General features: G+C 43.0%; 2 protein-coding genes across 3 annotated transcripts; one reads left to right on the top strand and one right to left on the bottom strand.

Annotated features, from left to right (window-relative positions):
- Positions 1-920: 920 nt before the first annotated feature.
- On the top strand, positions 921-10,172 carry si:ch73-109i22.2 (SH2 domain-containing protein 2A). The gene is made up of 9 exons (XM_029732006.1): positions 921-1,074; positions 2,298-2,500; positions 3,561-3,736; positions 7,545-7,634; positions 7,707-7,881; positions 8,059-8,301; positions 8,404-8,764; positions 8,952-9,103; positions 9,534-10,172. Exons 1-9 carry the CDS (start codon positions 1,047-1,049, stop codon positions 9,708-9,710), a joined length of 1,605 nt encoding a protein of 534 aa, XP_029587866.1. The 5' UTR covers positions 921-1,046; the 3' UTR covers positions 9,711-10,172.
- Positions 10,037-18,829, bottom strand: LOC115173697 (translocon-associated protein subunit beta-like). Of its 2 annotated transcripts, none has more exons than XM_029732019.1 (6): positions 18,756-18,829; positions 17,690-17,847; positions 17,196-17,294; positions 16,940-17,048; positions 16,254-16,331; positions 10,037-10,781 (listed from the first exon to the last, which is right to left on the bottom strand). In XM_029732019.1, the coding sequence occupies exons 2-6, from the start codon at positions 17,845-17,847 to the stop codon at positions 10,671-10,673; spliced, it is 555 nt and encodes a 184-aa protein (XP_029587879.1). In that variant the 5' UTR covers positions 18,756-18,829; the 3' UTR covers positions 10,037-10,670. The 2 variants fall into 2 exon arrangements, with proteins under 2 accessions (XP_029587879.1, XP_029587880.1); XM_029732020.1 differs by lacking the exon at positions 18,756-18,829 and adding an exon at positions 18,572-18,706.
- Positions 18,830-20,179: the final 1,350 nt, after the last annotated feature.

Raw genomic sequence — 20,179 nt, 5'->3', positions numbered from 1 at the left:
AGTGTATTTCAGTGTTAGTTGACCTTATGGTAAACCAATGAGAGCTACTTTGGTCATAGTTAAGCGTAGGCCCAATTTCAATCAATCACAGATACAGGAAATCGCACTGCGGGTTCACTCAGGGGCGAATCCTCAATCCTACCTTACACTTAAGTAAAATGTTTCCTATGTATTTTAAATTAAAGACAGATGGGGTTTCACATAACCAATGACAAAGTCTGCGAGAGGAACAACTTGTGGGGAGGGACAGTTTTAACGTGGTTCACAGAGCTATACATTCTGAGTCATCTCGTTTCCACAGTGCTATTTTCCATCATCTGCAATTTAATGAATTGAGTCCTCCTGAGTCTGTCAGACTAAGTTCAGCTCACTCTTTCATTTTCTCCAGTCCTCCTATCTCTGTTCTCATTTGTTAAGTTGCGGTCCCTCACTCTTCCTGTGTGTGTGTGTGTGTGTGTGTGTGTGTGTGTGTGTGTGTGTGTGTGTGTGTGTGTGTGTGTGTGTGTGTGTGTGTGTGTGTGTGTGTGTGTGTGTGTGTGTGTGTGTGTGTGTGTGTGTGTGTGTGCGTGCGTGGGTGGGGGCATGTGACTGCCACTTTGTTCTTTGTGCTACTTGTCTCTCAGTTCTCTAACTTGACAAATGCAAAATGTGCACCAAAAAGAGAGCGCTAGGTTACTTGTAGGCAACAGGGTAAAGGCTCAGCTCATGCAAGTTATTGTTTCTTTTGTGATGGACATGAACAGTTGTTATTTGTTTACAAAAAGATCTAAAATATCTATGCACAACTTAGGATATAATTATGTAATTAAGAAATTGGAAAGATTACATTTCCCCTCCCCCACCCACAACTTTTATAGTTTATCTCTATTATGTTTCCTCCTCCCCTCTCGCTACCTTCCTCTCTCTCTCTCTCTCTCTCTCTCTCTTTCTCTGTCTCTCTCTCTCTCAACACACACACACACACAGCAGTTGATGTAGAGGAGGAAAGAGATGTTCAGACATCCGTTAATACAGCCGTCTTGTGACAACCTATTTTAAATGTCATCATGGACTTTGACTACCAGCGCTTAAAAGGTCAGGCTTATACTTTTAACCATTTTATATTCAGTCAGAACCATGTAGGAACAATGTTTTCATTACTAACTCATTTAATATCATTGCTAATGTTTACCATTGCTTACATTGGTATTGCCGTTTGAGTCTTTATTAACAAACAATGTATAGTTTAGAAATATGTTTAAAAAGATCATGTCGATCTCACGGACTGTGAATCCTGGCCATAGCTCCATCTATGAATTTGAGAGTGGTTACATTTCCCCATCCCAATCACTCAGCATTATACAAAGCCAAGTGACGGGTCTGCTGTTGGGCTGAAAGAGTTAGAGAGACAGGTTTGTCTGCGCACCTGAAGCTTGTGTTAGCCCACTAAGCTAAAACCTACATGCATTAGCTGTGGGAGCTAAGGCCGGTCTCAGAAAAAGGTTACTCATCACACAAGAGTAGTTACCTGATTACCTTGGTTACAGTCCACCTTTTCTCCAATAAGATACCAACAGCTAATAGGCATCAACTGACCAAATCTCAGTGACACAAAAAAAATCTACAACTGTGCTTGTTATAAAATTGATTATTTGTGTGAATTCTACTAGGTGCATCCAATGCACTAATGTGAACATTGCATTATCTACGGTGTTATCTACAATACCTGAAGTTGATGCTAAAAGTGATCTGAATTGCTTGATAGTCAGAGAAAGTATGCAGTTTACACCGTTCTAACTTCCATTAATTGCTATGTTTTTTATGTTGTCTTGTGTCTCATGTGTTTTACTACAGTGCCTTCAGAAAGTATTCATACCCCTTGACTTATTCCACATTTTGTTGTGTTACAGTCTGAATTCAAAATTGATTAAATATGTTTTTGTTTCACACAATACCCCATCATGACAAAGTGAAAACATCAAATTCCCCATTAAAATCCGTAAATTTAGGCATTTTTTGCAAGGGCTCAATCCACCTATGTCGGGCTTCAGCATCTGTTGTGGAAGGTAACCGAGTTACTGCGGTGTTTGTCAGACCATGAGACAAATCGGTCTTCTCACGAAAACTCACAAAATTTGTTCTTAACTGACTTGCCTAGTTAAATAAAATAAAAAAATTACTGTACTGTTATTAAGCCCATAATATTTTGTTAGTTCATAATATTGTGTTTGTTAAATGTAAAAAATATGGTTTCTGTGGCCGTCACTTTTGTGATGGTTAATGGTTAACTTTATAGATTATTTTGTGTTGGTTTGCAGATGTTGAAATCCTCAAGCGAGAAGAGCGAATCAGCTGCCTGCCAATCCAACCCCAAAAGCCTGTACCACGCCAGCATTCTGCTCAAGACCCGCCCACCCGCCAGACTCCTCCAATCAAACCCAGGCGGAGCTTAAAGGTCCCCAAAACCCTTCGTGAGGAGGTGGTGTTACCAGCCAAACAAACCAATGGCCAGGAGAATGAGGTTATGGAATAAACATTTTACATTAGATTTACCAGATCAGTGGAAACTCTACTATTGGGTCAAAATCCTGAAATGTGCATGCTTTTCAATAGTGTTTTCTATGCATGTAGACACGACACAGACAAACATTTGTACAATTTCTACTGTATGTGAATGCTTGTTTTCTAAAATGCATGTCTGTGTATTTGTAGAGGACTTCCCGTAAGCCTCCAGTCAGATTGTCATGTGTGAAACCATCAGCCCCACTTTACACCATAAACCACATAGTGCAGTTAGAGACAGACAACTTCCTGTGGCTCGGCAAATAAAAAGGTCAATTTCATGGTGGGATAGAAACGTTAAAATAAAGACAACTGAAAGTAACCTCTCTACGTTCAGCGTTGCATGGGTCAGCCCAGTTTAGATTCTGTCTCTAGAGCCTTCTACAAGATCCTACCGGTTTGATGTGCATAAATGGGAAAGGATAGGTGAAATACTATGATGGGTTTATTTGAAGGTTTAAACCACACATACACATTATAGGCCTTGTTGTCCACTGGCCGCACAGTAACGTTGTAGCAGATGCCGGGGACTGTGGTGCCTTGCAGGTTTGTGACAGAGAGCACCGACTGGATGTGCTGCGGGTAGGGCCCGATGTCCAGGATGGCATGTAGGCCACTTTCATGTAGTTGACTGCACGCTGGAACGAAAAAGGCATGGATGAGCATATCAACTGTTTAAAATGTAACTGTCTTCTCTTGCTAAGGTAACTTCTGTGGGAACGTATCCAAGCTTACCTGTGTGAACAGCCGTGTTCTCCCTCTCCCACCCCCTCTCTCCCATCTCTTTCCTTCCCTCTTTCAGACAAGGTGGAGCTATACATATTGCTTATAGTTGGTAGGTGCTATTTCTGGACCAGGCCTTGTTCTCTCATACTCTGTCCTTTTCCCCCTTTTTGTTTTCTTTTCAGTATAGCCTTAAAATCTCCACAATAATGGAAAGATACCCGACAGCACAACAGAGAAACTATTGAATGTGCCTATACATCTCACAACCCTCTCTATCTATCTCCCTCTATCAGACAGTAGTGAAGAGGGTGCCTCCTGCTCTGACTCTGGGTGGCCCCGGGCCCCTGGAGCCCTTGTCCCCGTCCCTTCGGGCCCACACCCTGCTGTGGTTTGAGAGGACACAGCTTCCCCGCCTGTGTCGGCCTGGTCGTCCAATGCCCCGCTGGCTACACGGCTTCGCCACGCGCAGGTCAGACTGCAAGAACACAGAAACATATACTGGTATACATATCTGCAATAGAAAAAAGAAACATGGCGCATCCAGGGAAACAAGTGCATATGCAAAAAGACCGCAGACACACATGCACACACGTACAATCAAACACACATAAAACACACACATGCACATGACCACAGATGACCCGACAAATACAAAGGGACAAACATACTCATCTTGACCATTCACACTTTGAAAGCCTCAGATGGAGGAGAGATTCTCTCAGATTTAAATTGTGTCTTGTATATAAGATTGTCCACAGTATGGTCCTCAAGTACCTATGTAATTATACTGAACAAAAATATAAACAATTTCAAAGATTTTGCAGAGTTAGAGTTAATAAATTAAATAAGTCAATTGAAATTGTTAGGTTCTAAATGAACCTATTAAAACTCACGGCCGATTAGTAAAGCGTAAACCAAGTTTATTCACCCATTGGGTCATTACATCTGTATAAGACAAAAAAACATATTCACACAAGCACTGATATTTAATCCTTTTTCCTATGCTGAGTCTCCTCCTACACATCTGAACAGCCAATGCATCTCTGTTGCTAGACAGAACCTTAGTGATATCTGTTCTTCCTCACTTCCTCTGACCTGACCTCTGCCCCAAATTGCTCACTCCTCCCCAACTCACGGCTGTCATGGTGACTGGTACCAGACTGTGTCTTTTCTCCTCCCATACGATCCCTGATGGCTAACAATAACATATCCAGACAGAATTTGAACGTTATACATTCCTCTCTCTCTCCCTCAGTGACATGAATAAGTATATTTAATATTCTCAGAACCCAACAAAATACATTGATTAGGCCCTAATCTATGGATTTCACATGACTGGGCAGGGGCGCATCCAATCCAATCAGAATTTGTTTTTCCCCACAAAAAGGGGACAGAAATACTCCTCAGTTTCATCAGCTGTCCGGGTGGCAGGTCTCAGATGACCCCACAGATGAAGAAGCTGGATGTGTAGGTCCTTGGCTGGCGTGGTTACACATGGTCTGCGATGTGAGGCCGGTTGGACGTACTTCCAAATTCTTTAAAACAATGTTGAATTCTCTGGCAACAGCTCTGGTGGACATTCCTGCAGTCATCACAACATCACAAGCATTGTGTTGTGTGACAAAACTGCACATTTTAGAGTGGCCTTTTATTGATCCCAGCACAAGGTGCACCTGTGTAATGATCATACTGTTTAATCAGCTTCTTGATATGCCACACCTGTCAGGTGGATGGATTATCTTGACAAAGAATAAAATGCTCCCTACCTGGGATGTAAACAAATTTCTACGCAGAGTTTGAGGGAATGAAGCTTTTTGTGCATATAGAACATTTCTGGGATCTTTTAACACTTTACATGTTGCGTTTATATTTTTGTTTAGTGTACTTTAACTTGGTCAGGGATAACCATAACTATTCCACTAGAAGAAGTGAAACTGACTTCGCTCCTTTCAGATTTAAGAGTGGTATAGGGGAAGGAAACCTTTTTGTACTCAGCTGCCATTCTTTGGAATAGTCTTCCAAAGAACTTGAAATGCATAACCTCCATGGTCAGTTTCAAGGTCTCACTGAAAAGACTGCTAAATAAACTCAGCAAAAAAAGAAACGTCCTCTCACTGTCAACTGCGTTTATTTTCAGCAAACTTAACATGTGTAAATATGTGTATGAACATAACAAGATTCAACAACTGAGACATAAACTGAACAAGTTCCACAAACATGTGACTAATATAAATGGAATAATGTGTCCCTGAACAAAGGGGGGGTCAAAATCAAAAATAGTCCATATCTGGTGTGGCCACCAGCTGCGTTAAGTACTGCAGTGCATCTCCTCCTCATGGACTGCACCAGATTTGCCAGTTATTGCTGTGAGATGTTACCCCACTCTTCAACCAAGGCACCTGCAAGTTCCCGGACATTTCTGGGGGGAATGGCCCTAGCCCTCGCACTTCGATCCAACAGGTCCCAGACGTGCTCAATGGGATTGAGATCCGGACTCTTCGTTGGCCATGGCAGAACACTGACATTCCTGTCTTGCAGGAAATCACGCACAGAATGAGCAGTATGGCTGGTGGCATTGTCATGCTGGAGGGTCATGTCAGGATGAGCCTGCAAGAAGGGTGCCACATAAGGGAAGATGTCTTCCCTGTAACGCACAGCATTGAGATTGCCTGCAATGACAACAAGCTCAGTCCGATGTTGCTGTGACACACCGCCCCAGACCATGACAGACCCTTCACTTACCAAATCGATCCCGCTCCAGAGTACAGGCCTCAGTGTAATGCTCATTCCTTCAACGATAAACGCGAATCCGAGCATCACCCCTGGTGAGACAAAACTGAGACTCGTCAGTGAAGAGCACTTTTTGCCAGTCCTGTCTGGTCCAGCGACGGTGGGTTTGTGCCCATAGGCGACATTGTTGCTGGTGATGTCTGGTGAGGACCTGCCTTACAACAGGCCTACTTCCAGCCTCTCTCAGCCTATTGCAGACTGTCTGAGCACTGATGGAGTGATTTTGAATTCCTGGTGTAACTCGGGCAGTTGTTGTTGCCATCCTGTACCTGTCCCGCAGGTGTGATGTTCGGATGTACCGATCCTGTGCAGGTGTTGTTACACGTGGTCTGCCACTGCGAGGATGATCAGCTGTCCATCCTGTCTCCCTGTAGCGCTGTCTTAGGCGTCTCACAGTACAGACATTGCAATTTATTGCGCTGGCCACATCTGCAGTCCTCATGCCTCCTTGCAGCATGCCTAAGGCACGTTCACACAGATGAACAGGGACCCTGGGCATCTTTCTTTTCGTGTTTTTCAGAGTCAGTAAAAAGGCTTTGGATTTTTACGAATTATCTTTGAAAGACAGGGTCCTGAAAAAGGGACGTTTCTTTTTTTGCTGAGTTTAGTAGCAGGTCTCAAAAGTGAGCAGTAGACCAACAGTACGTGGGTGAGATTTGTTGTTGTTTTTAATGTTTTTAAAATTGTCTAATTCAATCAAATACACAGGTCATATTCATATTCACACACACACACAAATATTTCTCACTTAGAGAAACAGGTGCACATGCAATTGAATCCAAATCTGGGACTGCAGAATTCTCAAAAACCAGCATTTTGTACCTCCTCGTTTCGGCCCAGGTTTGAAGAACACTGTTCGAAAGCTAGATATGTAAACAAAATAGAAAATAGTTCAGAAAGACTACTCCTCAATGGAACCACTTTAGTGTTAAAGGCGCTGCATGGTCAATCCGGCATCTGCATTGACTGTGCAGCATTTACGGTGATACGACCTCTGCAGAAGTCAGGGCATTCATACTTCTTGCACTTCATGGAGCAGCGCAGAGCTCTTGCGAAGGAAGTTGTCAACAAAGTGAGTTTGTGTTTATACAGGACCTCCCACCCCCCACCTACTGTCAAGCAATCAAATCAATGCGGAGCTATACGGAGCCCTCCTCATTGTTACAGAATTTGGGAGGCGGACGGCAGTGTGGTACGGAGCTCAATTAGGCCTCTGCATGCCTCTGGAGGCACCGCAATTGCGTCACACCCTCCATACGGAGCCTCCGACCACATTTTCGGATCAAGTATAACTTGGCTTTTACTCAGCACTAGAGGGGAACGGATAAGGCGTGACACACACATCATGAGTCAAAGCTAACACATATAATTGTACACACATACATACATACGTGCTGTGTTTGTACAGCTTATGCAGTTTGTTAAAGATGAATTGTTCTCACTTTTCTCTGTGTGTGTGTGTGTCTCTCTCTTGACTGTTTGGATAGGGAGGCAGAGGAGCTTCTAAAGGACAAGCAGCAGGGCTGTTTCCTGCTCAGGCTCAGCGAGTCAAAGATTGGTTTTGTACTCTCGTACAGGTAAAGTCACAACAGACCACACACACACACACTTAAAGACATTTTTAGACAGACACACACTTTTCCCCCCAGAGGAAAGGATAGGTGCCGCCATTTCATCATAGAGGAAGAAGAGGGTGGCAGAGGGGCGTGTTACCTCATCGCTGGGGAGGAGAGTCGCCATAGCAGCCTGCAGGAGCTGGTCAGCTATTACACCCAGTATCCCGTGGGGCCCTTCAACGAGATTCTCACCACGCCCTGTGACGAGGTGCCGAGTACATATTCCACACCATGCCTTCTTCATAAGCGAAAGGGAAATAGTCATTGGCACCACCTAAACATCTAACAAACTTAAATTTTGTGGAAAACTATCCTTTTAGGTAAACTCAACTGCAACAGTTTGTTTCTCAATCGTTCTCCTTCTCTTTTACTCTCTCTCTCTCAGTCCAGTGAAGCTTGTGAGGGTACAGTTAAACTGGGGTTGCAGGATGAAGGTGGAGAGACAACGAAAGTGACCGAAAAGGAAGCCTCATCATATGCACCCTCGGCTCCTGCCGCTGTCCATGTCGAAGAGATATTGGCCAGCTCAGCCCCTACGAACGACTTGGCGCCAGAGTATGCTGTGGTGAAGAAGGTGCTAAAAAAGTCCCTTTCTCAATCAGAAAACCAGCTTGGCGAACTGTTGGTGGTGAGGAACTATTGTCAGTTTAACATTTGTAAGTTAAACAAACCCACAAAAAAGTCAATACTATTAATGGATTTACCGACTACATGACAAAACATTTTCCAGGTGAGAAATCTGATCCTCCCCGAAGATGTGACAGAACCTGACGTTAGCTGTGCAGGAGCATTTGGGGGGGGAGAGGACGCCTTCGACGCACTGTACGCCCGGGTCAACAAGCCACCAAGCATGCTTTCCCAGACAGATACATCTCCCTACGTCAATGTGGGCAATCCTCCAGGCCAGGAGGTGACAGCGTCCTCCGTCCCTCTCATGCACTGTGGGTCCACGGGGGACCCAAGCTACTGGAAGTTGGAGCCCCTGCACACCTACGAGGAAACCCCTCATCTGGTTCAACGTGAAGAAGAGACAAAGGAACACATCGACTTCTACGCCATGGGGCGCTGGCGGGATGCCGAGAGGAGTGCAGGTGGGCGAGGTGAAAGACAAGACTAGCGACTTGTCTTTCAGGGGTTGTATTGTTATTGGTCTGAGCAAGGCACGGCATGCCTGATTTGACCTGAAATTACACAATACACATTTTTGCATATCTAGAATGAACAATGAACATATATGACTGTATTCATGTATTACAATATATCTGCTCTCTTTTGTAGACCCCCAGCATCACCTCTACTCAGAGGTGAACCTAAGGACAAGAGAGGCCCCCAGTCACATCCCCCTTCCAGCCAGGACAGCCCCCAACCGGCCTTTACGACTGCCTCCCAGGCCCGTTAACTGCCCCCCTCAACAAGACAGAAGTGTGCAGGTATTGGAACACCAAACATACATTGTTGTGCATATATTATCTACTCCAGGGGTATCAAACCCTCCATGGAGGGTCTAGTGTCGTCTGCAAGTATTTGGTTTTTCCTTTCAATTAAGACCTAGACAACCAGGTAAAGGGAGTTCTTTACTAATTAGTGATCTTAATTCATCACTCAAGTACACTGGAGTGAAACCCCGCCCTCCGTTTGACACGCGATCTACACCATTTTGATAAGAGGTTGGCAATAAAGAAAATAATAGGCTAATGTAATTCTAAATAACTGATGTTAATCAGGCATTTTCAGTAATTGAGTAAAAATTACACATTGGTAGATAAGGTCGTTTGGAAATGTTAGATTAAAAATATACAGATTTTATATAAAAGTATTATGATAAGGTGTTTCATTTCTTTTTATCATGCATTTTTCTAGCAATGTGGAGATCCCATCTTGTCCTCTTCCCCATCCCGACCTGGAGTCTTTCTGACACCTTGTTCAGAACGACCTTTGACCAAAGACCCGAGCACCAGCATCTATGAACAGATCCCAGAGAGGCCAACCAGCTCAAGGCCTCCGCTGCCTCCACCCAACCCGACCACTCCTTACTAAGACCCTATCATACAACTCCTCTTATAAACAAAATAGTGACCACCTATCTACAATATAGCAAACTATAAACCCTAAACGCTCTTCACCAAAGACCCTCTTTGCTAATATTCAGAATTAAGCCTTACTGTACACTTGTATCAACTGATCAAGTTATCTTTTCTATTTAACGCAAGAAGCTAGAGACAGTCCTGAATGTCAATGTGTGCCAAAAATGCATATACAGAAGTTGTGCTCCATTTTGTGTCCCGATCTACCCTTGAAGTGTACACTTGCGCACTACCCCACAAAGATAGAGAAATGTGTAAATATACAAGAATCTCACTTTATAAAACTCAGCTTGTTTATTTCCCAAACAACACAAAGTCCCACCCAGAACCACCTGGGAAACTATACACTTTTTTTCTGTAGAAATGACTGAGGGTTTCAAAACAAATGAATTACAAAATAAAACAAAGGCAAAAAGTTCATGTCATTCTTGCATTGCAGCTGTAGTCTGACTTGGACACCTCTCTGTATATGTACTGTATGTAATGCATGTGCGTGTGTATGGAATAGAATAACCAGCAATGAAACCACTAGCCCATTCTCGCCATCATCGAACGCTACAGTCCACAAAGCTAATAATTCCACAATCAATCACAAGGAAGCACATCTTCCCAGATCACTCATATTACGTTGTTTTACCCCAATATGGGTAAGTATGCTATTACGGCCACTCCTCCCATCCTGAGTTACTAATACCCTTTTCACACTACTGAGCAGAGATGTACTGCACTAGTCTGGATGCACATCCAGCATGGTTACTGGAACTATGCTGGAAAGAAGAAAGTGACAAGAAAATATCTGAGCCAGCACAGTACGGTTTATGTCAGCACAATAGTGTGAAAAGGTACAAGTTCTTGAACCCAAACCCCGTGCCCCCCCCCCCCCCATTGCTAGTTCCACAGTGAAGAGTAGTATTCAGTTCTTCTTGGCCTTGGACGAGTCGTACTTCCTCTTGCTAGAGAACCACAGGAGCAGGGGGATGCCGATGGAGGGGAGGGTCATTACGCCAAAGGCGGCCCAGTCCAGCTGGAGGGAGAAAGAGAGAGGGGGGTGAGAGAAGAGGGAGATGTGTGGAGGTCACAGCCAATTAAAAGGCCTAGGTCAAATTTAGCAAGAAAACATTTGGAAAACAGGAAAATACTTCTAGAACTCGTCCATCATAAACATATTTTTGTTACAAAACCCTACTGAAGTGGGGTTCTATTTAAATTGTATACAAAATGGACAGAGTGGAGAATAAAACAAAATGAACCATGGTTGTTTGTAGTCTAGTTTGTTTGGGGTGGCTGCTAACTCGTTAGTAAACAGAGGCCCTGACAGTTATTTTCATGTGTCCCATCAATTGAGGATAGGACCGGCTTGGGCGGTATCCTGATTGTCATACTGGGTTATTCGGCAATACTGGCATTGAACACAAGGGTTGAGCTGTTTTCAAACACTACTGATAGCATTGCTAACCTTCGGATTACAGAGTAACAAATGCATGTAAAATCACAGAGAATGCTAACGAGCGCATTGTGAACATAAAGTAGTTTGACCCAAACTATACAAGTAACTCAAAAATGCTACTCAGTTTCCTGCACGAACAAAACAAATATTAGCCAGCAAGGCTCTTGATCCAGGACGGGATTCTCTGCTGTTAGCTTCTTCAAAAATCAAGCATTCGCTTGCTAACAACTTAGCCAACTAGCTACTAAATTAGCAAACCATATGCACAAGTGCAGATCATTTAGCACATTTTAGATTTTAGTTCTAAGATATCTAGACAGGAAACATTTAGTTGTGAATTCCATACTGTAAGTAGATCACCTTGCTGCATAACAGTGAGTGACTCACAAGGTTCCGGTCTCTCGTCGCTGTGTGCTCGTAAACAAACACCACGTGACCCCTGACTGGGGACTACAGTAAGCTTCATAATGTGACAGGCGAAATAAAGGCAACATTCTTTATCTCCTAACTATTGCACAAGTTACCTGACTGCAGGTATTTACTTAAAGTTATATTCAAAGAAATGGAATTCTAAGAACGACAACAAAGGTCTGGTTTCCTGGACTCAGACTGAGCCCATTTCTACACTAAAAAGAACTTCCAATAAAAGGTTCTCCATTGAGCATGATATTAAGACTATTAGCCATGTTCCCTCTAAGCTCCCAGGAACTGCCGCACAGAAGAAATATCAACCTGCTCAGAGAAGCATGAGATTAGAAAGTTCAGTTCAGAGTTTCCCCCCTTAGTTAACAATATCAACATTTCCCTTAACTGTGGGAATTGTGATCGAATCACTGCAATATTAGCCACTTTCAATGCAACATACCGAAACAAACTATGCAAGACTTAGTATGCAAAATTAACTATGCAAGAGATCTTGTAGGCAGAACACATCGGAATAGGATTCTATTACACTGACACAAGACTCAGCCTGGTCTGTGTCAGCCCGGTCTGTGTTGTACTCCACACAAACCAGTGTGGCATAGCCAATCAGAGCGGCAGTAGGTCTATATGCAAATAGACCATTGCCATATGGATCTATGCCATTCACTTTGAACTGCCTTTACAGCATGAGTGGTCGTGAGTAATGCGCTTGTTTTGCAATCAAAGAGAGCGCTGCATGTAGCCATGTGTGCACATTTGTTCATATCCTTTGCTAGTTAGTAAGTTATTAGCCCAGTTATAGATAATTTGTAGTGCGTCCTACAAGAGGACAAAACATGTACATTTCTAGACATCTTTGAAACAGAGTTGGGAAAAATAGCTTCTTTTTTTACTTAAAGGGTCAGTGTTGTATTTTGAGACAGGCTTGAATAACCTATGTAGCCAATAGGCAGAGGGTATCACAATTTGTCTGATTCTGTCATAATGGTATGGGAAAAACAATGCATTTTATTTTGTAAAGTTTTTTTTTGTTGCATCAAACACCACAACATTTTCAGTCACCTTGTCTGAAGGGCAAGTGGATAAAGTAATTAATGTCAAGCTCCGCATGTTCTAAAAACTGCTACTGTAGGCTGAATGATAGAACAGCTATTTCAATGTTAAAATGTTATGGGATGCATTTTCTCCATTGTTTTTGATGGTAGGCCTACATTATGGTTAAATAGCCACAGTAGCCTACTTGACCACCGTCTGAAACTAACTTAAAGCAGGTACAGCCTCAGTGTTCACAGTAAACGCAGGCTGGAAGTTGCACAGAATTTTCAATGTTCAAGTTAGAGCTCAGCAGACTTGAAATTTGCTCAGTTCCAGAAAAAAAATTGAGGGAACATTGACTATGAGTAAGCTTAATCGGTCCAGAAAATCAGCCCGGAGGGCATCAAGTTAAACTGTGGCTTCGTTAAGTAGTCGGACCCCTAGACTTTTTCCACATTGTTACATTACAGACATTCTAAAATGGATTCAATTGTTTTTCCTCATCAATCTACACACAATACCCCATAAAGACAAAGCAAAAAGAGGTTTAGACATTTTTGCAAATTTATTACAAACAAAAAACTGAAATATCACATTTACTTAAGTATTCAGATCCTTTACACAGTACTTTGTTGAACCACCTTTGGCAGCCTCAAGGCTTCTTGGGTATGACGCAACAAGCTTGGCACACCTGTATTTAATGAGTTTCTACCATTCTTCTCTGCAGATCCTCACAAGCGCTGTCAGGTTGGATGGAGAGCGTCGCTGCACTGCTATTTTCAGGTCTCTCCAGAGATGTTCAATTGGGTTCATGTCCGGGCCACTCAAGGACATTGAGACTTGACCTGAAGCCACTCCTGCGTTGTGTTGGCTGTGTGCTTAAGGCCATTGTCCTTTTGGAAGGTGAAACTTTGCCCCAGTCTGAGATCCTGAGCGCTCTGGTGCAGGTTTTTATCAAGGATCTCTTTGTACATCGCTCCGTTCATCTTTCCCTCAACCCTGTCTAGTCTGCCAGTCCTGGCCCTGAAAAACATCCCAACAGTATGCTGCCACCACCATGCTTCACCATGGGGATGGTGCCAGGTTTCCTCCAGACGTGATGCTAGGCATTCAAGCCAAAGAGTTCAATCTTGGTTTCATCAGTCCAGAGAATCTTTTAGGTCAGAGTCCTTTAGGTGACTTTTGGCAAACAAGCTGGCTGAGTGGCTTCCGTCTGGCCACTATACCATAAAGGCCTGATTGGTGGAGTGCTGCAGAGATGGATGTCCTTCTGGAAGGTTGTCCCATCACCACAGAGAAACTCTGGAGCTCTGTCAGAGGGACCATAGGGTTCTTGTTCAGCTCCCTGACCAAGGCCCTCCTTCCACAATTGCTCAGTTTGGCCAGCTCAAGGTAGAGTCTTGGTAGTTCCAAAATACTTCCATTTAAAAAAGATGGAGGCTACGGTGTTCTTGGGGACCTTCAATGCTGCAGAAATGTTTTGGTACCCTTCCCCGGATCTGTGCCTAGACACAATCCTGTCTCGGAGCTCTACCTTTGACCTCATGGCTTGGTTTTTGCTCTGACATTCACTTTCAAATGTGGGACCTTATAGACAGGTGTATAACTTTCCAAATCACATCCAATCAACAAAATTTACCACAGGTGGACTCCAATCAACTTGTAGAAAAATCTCAAGGATGATCAATGGAAACAGGATGCACCGGAGCTCAATTTCTAGTCTTATAGCAAAAGGTCTGAATACTTGTAAATAAAAGGTTCATTTTTAATACATTTGCAAAAACCTGAAAACCTGTTTTCGCTTTGTCATTAAGGGGTATTGTGCGTAGATTGATGAGGTAAAAATATAATTGAATCAATTTTAGAACAAGGCTGTAACGTAACAATGTGGAAAAGGTCAAGGGGTTGAATACTTCCGAATGCACTGTGTATGTGCATGTATATGTACAGTACCAGTCAAAAGTTTGGACACACCTACTCATCCAAAGGTTTCTTTATTTTTACTATTTTCTATTGTAGAATAATAGTGAAGACATTAAAACTATGAAATAACACACATGGAATCATGTAGTATCCCCAAAAAAAGTGTTAAATCAAAATATATTTTAAATTTGAGATTATTCAAAGTAGCCACCCTTTGCCTTGATGACAGCTTTGCACACGATTGGCATTCTCTTAACCAGCTTCATGAGATAGTCACCTGGAATGCATTTAAATTAACAGGTGTGCCTTGTTCAAAGTTAATTTGTGGAATTTCTTTCCTTCTTAATGCGTTTGAGCCTATTTTTATTTTACTAGGCAAATCAGTTAAGAACAAATCCTTATTTACAATGACTGCCTACCCCGGACGACACTGGGCCAATTGCGCGCCACCCTATGGGACTCCCAATCACAGCCGGTTGTAATACAGCCAGGAATCGAACCAGGGTCTGTAGTGACGACTCCAGCACTGAGATGCAGTGCCTTAGACCGCTGCGCCACTTGGGAGCCCAAAAGTTGTGTTGTGACAAGGTAGGGGAGGTATACAGAAGATAGCTCTATTTGGTAAAAGACCAAGTCCATATTATGGCAAGAACAGCTCAAATAAGCAAAGAGAAATGACACTGCATTACTTTATGATGGAACTGGCTCTCATGAGGACCGCCACAGGAACGGGAGACCCAGAGTTACCTCTGCTGCAAAGGATAAGTTCATTAGAGTTACCATCCCCGAAATTGCAGCCCAAATAAATTCTTCAGCGTTCAAGTAACAGACACATCTCAACATCAACTGTTCAGAGGAGAATGCGTGAATCAGGCCTTCATGGTCAAATTGGTGCAAAGAAACCACTACTAAAGGACACCAATAAGAAGACTTGCTTGGGCCAAGAAACACGAGCAATGGACATTAGACAAGTGGAAATCTGTTCTTTGGTCTGATGAGTCCAAATTTGTGAGAAGCAGAGTAGGTGAAGGGATTATCACCGCATGTGTGGTTCCCACCGTGAAACATGGAAGAGGTGTGATGGCGCTTTGCTGGTGACACTGTTGGTGATTTATTTAGAAGTCAAGGCACACTTAACCAGCATGGCTACCACAGCATTCTGCAGCGATACGCCATCCCATCTGCTTTGTGCTTAGTGGGACTATCATTTGTTTTTCAACAGAACAATGACCCGACCCAACACACCTCCAGGCTGTGTACGGGCTATTTGACCAAAGAGAGTGATGAGTGCTGCATCAGATTACCCGACATCAACCCAATTGAGATGGTTTGGGATGCGTTGGACCACAGAATGAAAGAAAAGCTGGTTGAGAGAATGCCAAGTGTGCAAAGCTGTCATCAAGGCAAAAAGGTGGCTACTTTTAAAAATCTCAAATATAAAATATATTTTGATTTGTTTAACTATTTTTGTGTTACTACAAGATACCATGCGTGTTATTTCATAGTTGATGTCTTTACTATTATTCTACAATGCAGAAAATAGTACAAATAAAGAAAAACCCTTGAATGAGTAGGTGCGTCCAAACTTTTGACTGGTACTTTTGTAAGAGGTCTTTGAGAGAAGTATACTATAACCATGCCAATGGTTTGAAAGGACGAATGATTTACATAGTGGGGGGAGAAACGCCTGTCAAACTCCCTCTGAGCCAAGATCCCGCCCTGTCCGGGGGCGCTGGTGTAGCCAACCTGCAGGAAGAAGACATAAGGTTTAATTTCCACAAAAGGTCATGAACATCACTACTCTGCATCAGTCTCTAGTTCAATTGACTAGAGGGAGTTTCCAATGACTTGAAATCAATAACAGGAAGTCTGCAATTGCATAAAAACAATTTTGCCAGTAAATCAACACCAGCCTAATAGTAGGCCAGTGTGTTAGGCTACATTCTGCACGTTAATGTAGCAGAGGAAAAGTTCCAGGCTGGAGAGAGCAGCGGAAAAAACAGTGAATCTGCATCAGACCTGAGTTCAAATACTTCAGCTCTGCTTGATTGAGCACGCCTTTTGCAATGGAACTAATACAAAAGCATAAAAAGTTCAAACCCTGACCACATGCCAGTGCTAAAGCAAACAATCAAAGTATTTGAAAGGTTTCAAATAGTATTTCAACCCAGTTCTGGGCCCATATTTATAAAGCATCTCAGAATAGGAGTGCTGATCTAGGATAAAGTCCACGGTGTCCATGCAATCTTTTTCATTATGACGTAAATGGGGAAAAACAAATCCTAGATCAGTATTCCTACTACGCTTGATGAATACAGGCCCTGATCTCCATAGAGGATTTTACTCTCCCTTACCACGACATGTCCTCCCTCCTGAGCCAGGTAGCTGACGGAGGCAGAGGTGAAGTTGAAGTATCCGGCCTTCAGGGGGCGCAGTACCACAGTATGAGAGACATTGCTGGCACTGGGTAGGGTTAAGGTACAAACAACAACTAGAGAAACTGATAAGACTTCAGGGTACAATGCGGGCTTCATTGAAAAAGATTGGTGCTTTGGAGCCATGAGGCCGTTGGGCTGAAACACATTTTAGGATTGTGTCTTTAAAGGATACGGGGCGATCCGGTCCCATTTCACATTCAGCATCCCGGAGACGATGCCAAAATCTTCAGGTGGGAAGGAGTCATCAGACAGCTCGACCTCTAGGGCAGCGCTGTGGAGCGGAGATCGAGTTAAGGTGGATTTTGAAACCGCACACGTCGGGATAAGGGTACAGAATTGGGCCTAAACCAATACATTTCTTTTCAGTACACAGACTGACATTCAATGCCTTGTATTGGCACAGCTTCACACACAATGTAGTTTTTCCATAATGTGGGGCTTCCATCAATGCCCCTGAGGCTGGGTTTCAACGTGCATTTTCAGTTTCCTTTTCTTCACAAACAATGACTGGAACTAGAATGGATGTGTTTCCACCATAATCCATGCAGTGTTGTAGCAATCAATTCAGACCATTGCTTTTGAAGGATATGAAGCCATTCAAGACTAGTGTAATATCAGGTATTATTTGACATAGGCTAGGGAGAGATGGATGTTGTAGTACAATACCTGGTTCCAACGTTGTAGATGTTGTACTGCAGTGTGAGGTCACGGCCTTCAACAGCGTAACGGTTCAACAGGGACTTGGAAGCCAACAGACGAGCCCCCTCCTCTCCTGTCCCCTGACCCAGCAGAGCCAGTAGAGCAAAAACGTACAGGGCCCTCATCTGCAACAGAGTAGAAAACTCAAGTGCCATTACATTACATAGTAGAAAAGTAGCGTGTGTATTTCAGTTTATTCAATGCATCTTTGATCCAAGACAAAAGTATACATTTTAAGAAAAATATGTACTGTATATTCCTTACGTAATATTTCATAATATTGCCAAACTCATTCACTTTGTATCAAGCAAAAACGAAGTGCCAACTAGCTATCTTAGTGACGATAACGTTACCGATGCCATTCTTGGCCAAAGCGACAGACAATATTTTATTCTCTCGTGTCAAAACTATACCGTTCTCAACATGGTACTATAGTAATGGATAATTCAATACATCTACTTAACGTTAGCTCGTGACGTGAACATAGATTATAGGCCAATCTACCACAATCTTGATAAAAAAATATAACAAACTCAATCAAAGAAAGTATACGTGTACATGTTGCCAACTTTGAGCTAGGCGCTATGGGATTTATTCTAGCATGGCTAGCGACCTATGTAACGTTAACTGACTACAGTAACTACATTAAGACCAGATGTTAAAATGAAAGATTACTGTTATCTAGCTTGAATTGACTATAAAAATACATGGTCAACCATTCTGCCAAACAATGTTAACCCGTTTGAAAAAAGTAACATTACGAGAAGATGCTAGTTAACGTTAGCAGCTAGATACAGTAGCTAACTAACGTTAGCTAGCAAGCAATTAGCCCCCAAAGCTTATGCTTACGTGTACTTGGTTAAAAACTGTGAAGACGACTGACAGTCAAGATTGTAGTCAACTTGCAAATTGTAGATTTAAAAATAATACGCGAATTGTTGACAAGGTATTAAAACGCGTGGTTTCCTCAGTCTGTTTGATACTAACAGAAGATAAAACGCTACAAACCACAATAGATAAAGCAGAATCTTACCTTCTTTCGTGTCACAAATCAGCAAGGAAAGAACGTCTCTTCTTCTGTGGATTTTTATTTGGGGGTTGGCAACCAACTTTAAGGCGCATTATTACCGCCACCAACTGGACTGGAGTGTCGTCTAGAGACAGTGAAGTTCTCAATTCTTCGCAATAATCTCGTCTCCCTAAGGAAACGAAATAAATAATTAAATAGCACATCCCCTGAAGATTTCCACAGCAGTTCACTTAATCCTGTCTCTTCAACCCCATTACTCCTCAAATCGAATAACAATCTCTCCCTTTCTCGCATATATTTCTGGCACTGAAATAGAAGATGTTCCACTGTCTCCAACTCCTCCTGACAATGATCACACCTCCCAGTCAGATGTTTCCCCACCACTTTCAATGTACTATTTAGCCTTGTGTCCCAGTCTCAGCCTTGTAACTACACTTTCTTCCCTTCTCTCTGTCTGAAGACCTCCCTGCCCCCACCTTTTCCTGGATTTTATACAGGTGTCTTCCCTTACTCTTCCTGTTCCACTACACTTGCCACTTATTTTTAACCACTGTTCAAATCAAATGTAATTTGTCACATGAGCCGAATACAATAGGTGTAGACCTTACAGTGAAATGCTTACTTACAAGCCCTTAACCAACAATGCAGTTAAGAAAAATAGATAAGTAAAAAAAATATATATACTGCTCAAAAAAATAAAGGGAACACTTAAACAACACAATGTAACTCCAAGTCAATCACACTTCTGTGAAATCAAACTGTCCACTTAGGAAGCAACACCGATTGACAATAAATTTCACATGCTGTTGTGCAAATGGAATAGACAACAGGTGGAAATTATAGGCAATTAGCAAGACACCCCCAATAAAGGAGTGGTTCTGCAGGTGGTGACCAAAGACCACTTCTCAATTCCTATGCTTCCTGGCTGATGTTTTGGTCACTTTTGAATGCTGGCGGTGCTTTCACTCTAGTGGTAGCATGAGACGGAGTCTACAACCAACACAAGTGGCTCAGGTAGTGCAGCTCATCCAGGATGGCACATCAATGCGAGCTGTGGCAAGAAGGTTTGCTGTGTTTGTTTGCGTAGTGTCCAGAGCGTGGAGGCGCTACCAGGAGACAGGCCAGTACATCAGGAGACGTGGAGGAGACCGTAGGAGGGCAACAACCCAGCAGCAGGATCGCTACCTCCGCCTTTGTGCAAGGAGGAGCAGGAGGAGCACTGCCAGAGCCCTGCAAAATGACCTCCAGCAGGCCACAAATGTGCATGTGTCTGCTCAAACGGTCAGAAACAGACTCCATGAGGGTGGTATGAGGGCCCGACATCCACAGGTGGGGGTTGTACTTACAGCCCAACACCGTGCAGGACGTTTGGCATTTGCCAGAGAACACCAAGATTGGCAAATTCGCCACTGGCGCCCTGTGCTCTT

Source organism: Salmo trutta, chromosome 34, assembly GCF_901001165.1.
Source record: "Salmo trutta chromosome 34, fSalTru1.1, whole genome shotgun sequence".
NCBI classification, from domain to species: domain Eukaryota; kingdom Metazoa; phylum Chordata; class Actinopteri; order Salmoniformes; family Salmonidae; genus Salmo; species Salmo trutta.
The sequence above is the reverse complement of the archived record's forward strand: the minus strand, read 5'-3'. Positions and strand labels throughout refer to the sequence as shown.

What these genes read in the sequence shown, in the direction of transcription:
- si:ch73-109i22.2 (XM_029732006.1), top strand. Translation starts at nt 1,047, where the DNA reads ATGGACTTTGACTACCAGCGCTTAAAAG. An exon ending in AGCTTGGCGAACTGTTGGTG is followed by an intron (nt 8,302 to 8,403) that starts GTGAGGAACTAT and finishes AACATTTTCCAG; the next exon opens with GTGAGAAATCTGATCCTCCC. An exon ending in AACAAGACAGAAGTGTGCAG is followed by an intron (nt 9,104 to 9,533) that starts GTATTGGAACAC and finishes GCATTTTTCTAG; the next exon opens with CAATGTGGAGATCCCATCTT.
- LOC115173697 (XM_029732019.1), bottom strand. Translation starts at nt 17,847, where the DNA reads ATGAGGGCCCTGTACGTTTTTGCTCTACTGGCTCTGCTGGGTCAGGGG. An exon ending in ATCTACAACGTTGGAACCAG is followed by an intron (nt 17,295 to 17,689) that starts GTATTGTACTAC and finishes TCCGCTCCACAG; the next exon opens with CGCTGCCCTAGAGGTCGAGC. An exon ending in AGGAGGGAGGACATGTCGTG is followed by an intron (nt 16,332 to 16,939) that starts GTAAGGGAGAGT and finishes TTCTTCCTGCAG; the next exon opens with GTTGGCTACACCAGCGCCCC.